The sequence below is a fragment of the Halyomorpha halys genome, unplaced genomic scaffold, assembly GCF_000696795.3.
Source record: "Halyomorpha halys isolate HHAL.00 unplaced genomic scaffold, Hhal_1.1 Scaffold1048.1, whole genome shotgun sequence".
NCBI classification, from domain to species: Eukaryota; Metazoa; Arthropoda; class Insecta; order Hemiptera; family Pentatomidae; genus Halyomorpha; species Halyomorpha halys.
This window is the reverse complement of record NW_027109781.1, coordinates 126,978-131,615: the sequence shown is the minus strand read 5'-3', so window position 1 is coordinate 131,615 and position 4,638 is coordinate 126,978. Positions and strand designations below refer to the sequence as shown.

Genomic DNA, 4,638 nt, shown 5'->3' with positions numbered 1-4,638 from the left:
TTATCAGTAGTTTAATCTTATTATAGATTCTATTGCTGTCATTTCAACCAGTCCTAACACTATCCTAACCACGTATGCCGATGACACGTGTGCTTGCACTTAATAATTATTCTTTAATTACATCCCAAGCAATCCAATCATCAATCAGACTATTACAGCACAAAAAAACAAAAAAAAAAAATTTAAAACCATTATAAGAGACATCTACATGACTGTATAAGGCCAATCTGGACATACGGAGTCGAGCTTTGGGACTCAGTAAACCTTTGAATTCCTCTCGTATCCAATCCATACAATCTAAACTTCTTCGAAAAATCCACAAAGCTCCTTATTTTGTCACAAATAAAATCATCCATAAAGACCATAATATTCCATATGTGACCGATCTAGCCCAGACTAGATATCAATCCTTCCATTATAAACTCCCTAACCACCCACACCCACTAGTTTCTAACCTTGTTTCCACTTTCATTCCTGATAATCCTCCGAGGAGACTGAAAAGAAGACGGCCTCGAACCTTCCAATGTAAAAATTTTATTAGAGAGCTTCCAATGGTTAGTTTCTTTACTTGCTTGTATCAAATAATTATGATCTTACATCGAATATACTAGATGTATTTTTATGTACAGTTGTAAAAGTCAATAAATAAATAATAATAAAAGAGATTCTAGTGTATGAAGTAGTAGTGATTAAAATATAGAATTATTGGTAATAATAATGAGATGACAAATAACATACCTGGTTGCAAATTGCCACGTGGTTTGGCTCCTAAAATTGCCAAATTTACATTAGCCTTCCTTCCATCTATAATTGGGTTAGGATCCTTACACGCTCTCTCTGCAGCGGGTCTATCACCCATTATCACCTAGAAAATAAATAAAATAATTAAAATCATATCGTTTCATTCATAGAAATTTACAAAATTAATTATAAATCATAGGTTCTGACTCAAAATACATATAAATAAGTCATTTCAAGAATATTCAAGGTGTCGTTGAACTGAGAAAACATATATTTTTAAAAATTGGCACCCTATACTATAGATGTACCAGACAGGTCGTCAAATCTTCCAACGAAAATTAAAAACGACTTCTAATTGGAGTTAATTATTAATTAATCTAGAAAAAAAAATCAACGATAATTTTTTTTTCAACATTACAGAGTAAAAGTCAACATTATTGAATAATGTAATCAAATGTTTAAAATATTCATATAATTCTCAAGATATAACTAGGTCTCGAAATAGAGATGGATAAGACGAAATATAAGGTTGGCAAAACAATGGCGACGATTCTAATATAGACATGATGGAAGGATTACTTTAGAACATCTTGAAAAATTTCAGTATTTGGTGTCATAATGCGAATGCAATTTCTTATAATCACTTTAAAACTGAGTAATAAGAATTACATCTTATTTATTTATAATAAAAATAATGTTCTTTTTTACTCGTATATATTATACAGTATATTATGATGTAACATAATACAATTATAGTAATATAAAATATAATTAAATTGTATAAATTATAATTTACTAATTATAAATATTAGAGAGGTTAAAGGAGGGAAATGCTTATTATTTATCAATTTCGAAATTACTAAGCTTCTGTTCAAAAACTTATTCTTTTTATAATCATTTATTCATTGTTATTTACAACTGTATAACATATATACAACAAGTAAATTTGCTGTAGGTGAGATAGTGACATGATACAAACACGTGGAGAATCTACCCATTGATAAAACATCACTAGAAGAGAAGATCCCGAGGCCATCTTCTTTTCAGACGCCTAGGAGGATTATTAGATAATGAAGAATCCAGGTTAGAAACAAGTGGATTTGGGTGATTGGGAAGTTTTCCATTGAAGGAGTGGTATCTGGTTTTGGCCAAATTGGCAACATATGGGACATTGAGGTCATGATGGATGACTTGATTTGTGACAAAGTAAGGAGCGTTAAGGATTTTGGACTGAAATTTGATCGTTTAGTGGAGCCCCAAAGCTCAACTCCGTATGTCCAGATAGACCTTATAATAGTCATGTAGATCAATCTTTTGTAATGGATTGGCAATTTAGACAGTTTGTCTAGTAAATATTGTAATAGTCGGAATCGACGAGCAGTTTCCTGACTTTTGAGTCTTGTATGAGGATTCCATGTCAGTCGTTTGTCGAGATGTAGTCATATTCGACAGGAATAAGTGGGGTATTATTAAAGGATACTGTTGGACAAGATGGCATGTTCAAAACTTAAAAGCCAGAATTTACAAAATCATTACTCGTCAAACTGTTTTTTCAGAAGCGAAACGTGGACTCTTACACTAAGGGGAGAAGAGCACCTTAAGGTTTTTGAAAATAAAGTATTACATAAAATATGCGAACCGAAAAAGAGTGAGTTGAACGGAAAATTTAGAAGACTACACACTGTGAATTGAAGGAACAGCACCCGATATAAGAAGTATAATTTAGATTATTACATTAAGACGAAGAAGATGGGAGTATGTAATGTTATAGGTAGCAACGAACGAATTCATAAAATTAATTATTAATTATGAGAGATAGTTGACCGTTCTCTCAAGTTGCAATAAAATCTATGGGTCCCTGGATAAACACACAACTATTACCATCGATTTTGTGGATACGGGTTTTGTGGAGCCTGAGTGTGCCCGACCGCTATTTTGTATTTTCCTCGCGGCCATTTTATTATGAGGGTTTCGCGATGCTCTTCTTTTCGTTCAACGCCATTTTATTACGAGGGTCTCGGGATCCTCGTATAACATAATTAATAAACACACAACCGACGGGTAAACGTCCGAGAGGTAGACCAACACGTTGATGGGAGGATTGCGTTAGGAATGGTTTAGTAGATTTGGGTTTGGAGGGATAGATATATGTTGAGACTTTAATTATTCTTATTAGTAAGCAAACAAATTCAGAGAATTTTTTTTGTCCGTTGGTTCTACTGCACCTTATAGATCTTTGGCGCCTAAGCCAACCTTCTCAACGCCTGCCTATCTTGGGCTACTGCATTCCAGTTTTCTGCATGCATCTCTTTCGTATCTTTGTTGATTCTGTCTATCCATTTGGTTTCTGGCCTCCCATGTGGTCTCTTGCCCACAATACAGGTATTCTTTGTTGTATAGAGGCGTCCCGATGGATTGCTTCGAGCCACATGTCCCGCCCATCGTAACCTCCTTGCCTTCATATCATAAGATATTGATTGACCAGCCTCTGCAACAATTCACTGTTAGTTCTCCTCCTCCTGTGTTAAGGCTCTGATCCCAGATCGCTCCTGTAATTCTTCGAAGGACTTTCTGTTCAAATCTCTCGATTCTGCTTTCTAGGGTACCTGTTAGAGCCAAGTCTCGCAACCGTATTTCATAGCTGGCTTTATCATGGCATTGTTTACCTTTAGTTCATGATTTAAACTATTTTTAAGACAATTATTCTAACATATACTCTAAGCTAATTAAATAATTGAATATTATTGTTCCGTTGATTAACTATTTTAAGAATAACAAATATATAATATTGAGGTAATTAAATAAAGTTTAGTTAAGGCCAGACTTTAGTAGCGTTGTAAAGTAATACATTAAGCATACGAGAGCACTAAATTGACTTGTGACCTAGCTGACCCGGTGCCCTCCGATATTCATTCCTCGCCTGCGCTCTTGCGCTCTAGAGCACAACATTCGTCCATAGTTCGCATCTGTCAATAATAATTTAGTTAATGTATTTAAAAAAAAAAAAAATATGGGATATTATTTTGATATATTTGAATTATTTTAGCAAAGTAATAAATACAAATCCTTTATTTATAAATGTACTCTAATTTTATCTGATTTTACCTATATATAAAATAAAAAACAAGGTTTGTTTTTTTTTCAGAATATATTACAAATGCAAGAAATTTCAAATTCTAATTCTGAAGATTCGACAAAGTACTCGTTATAAAATTACCTGAGACTAAATACCCAAGCCTTGCAAAAATTTTTGTGGGTGTATGTCACAGCCTAGAATAGAACTAAAATAGAAAGTTGTATGAAGTATATGTGTTCAGGGAGAAAGGGGCGTAGCCCACTCTTCTTCAAAGGAACCAAGAAGGTAACACACACGAAAGGAAAGTTTACGTCGAGGTTAATAGAAATGTCCGCCACTGTGATCTAAACTGAAATAGAAGGCAACCAGTGATTGGTACGTACCCACTCCCTCCTTCTCTGCCACGCCCCTGAAAGGTACATAGGCCCGCCTTTCTGGCGATACTTATTCTACCAGATTACCCCCTCCAGTATACTCCTTCCTCTAAGTATGAGTTAAAGGAGTTTATTATTATACGATGGTATCGATGGTTGGCGAACCCTTCTCTCCTTTAAAGCAAAAGTGAAGCCAATAAGTGGGTAAGCAAGCCACACCCTCGGAGCTCAGATTTACATTGAGGTTAATGCAGATGTCTGCCATTGTGATCTAAACTGCAATAGAAGGCAACCAGTGATTGGTAAGTACCCACTCCCTCCTTCTCTGCCACGCCCCTGAAAGTACATATGCCCGCCTTTCTGGCGATACTTATTGTACCAGATTACCCCCTCCAATATACTCCTTCCTCTAAGTATGAGTTAAAGGAGTTTATTATTATACGATGG

At 34.9% G+C, this 4,638-nt stretch overlaps 1 protein-coding gene across 1 annotated transcript in view; it reads right to left on the bottom strand.

Moving 5' to 3' along the window:
- Positions 1-738: 738 nt before the first annotated feature.
- Positions 739-4,638, bottom strand: part of LOC136795892 (cytochrome c oxidase subunit 3-like) — a gene marked incomplete at its 3' end in the record, with an annotated part of 80,115 nt that continues 76,215 nt past the window's right edge. The window contains 1 exon segment of the mRNA XM_067047964.1: positions 739-865. Within this exon segment, the coding sequence (XP_066904065.1) occupies positions 739-865 (127 nt within the window).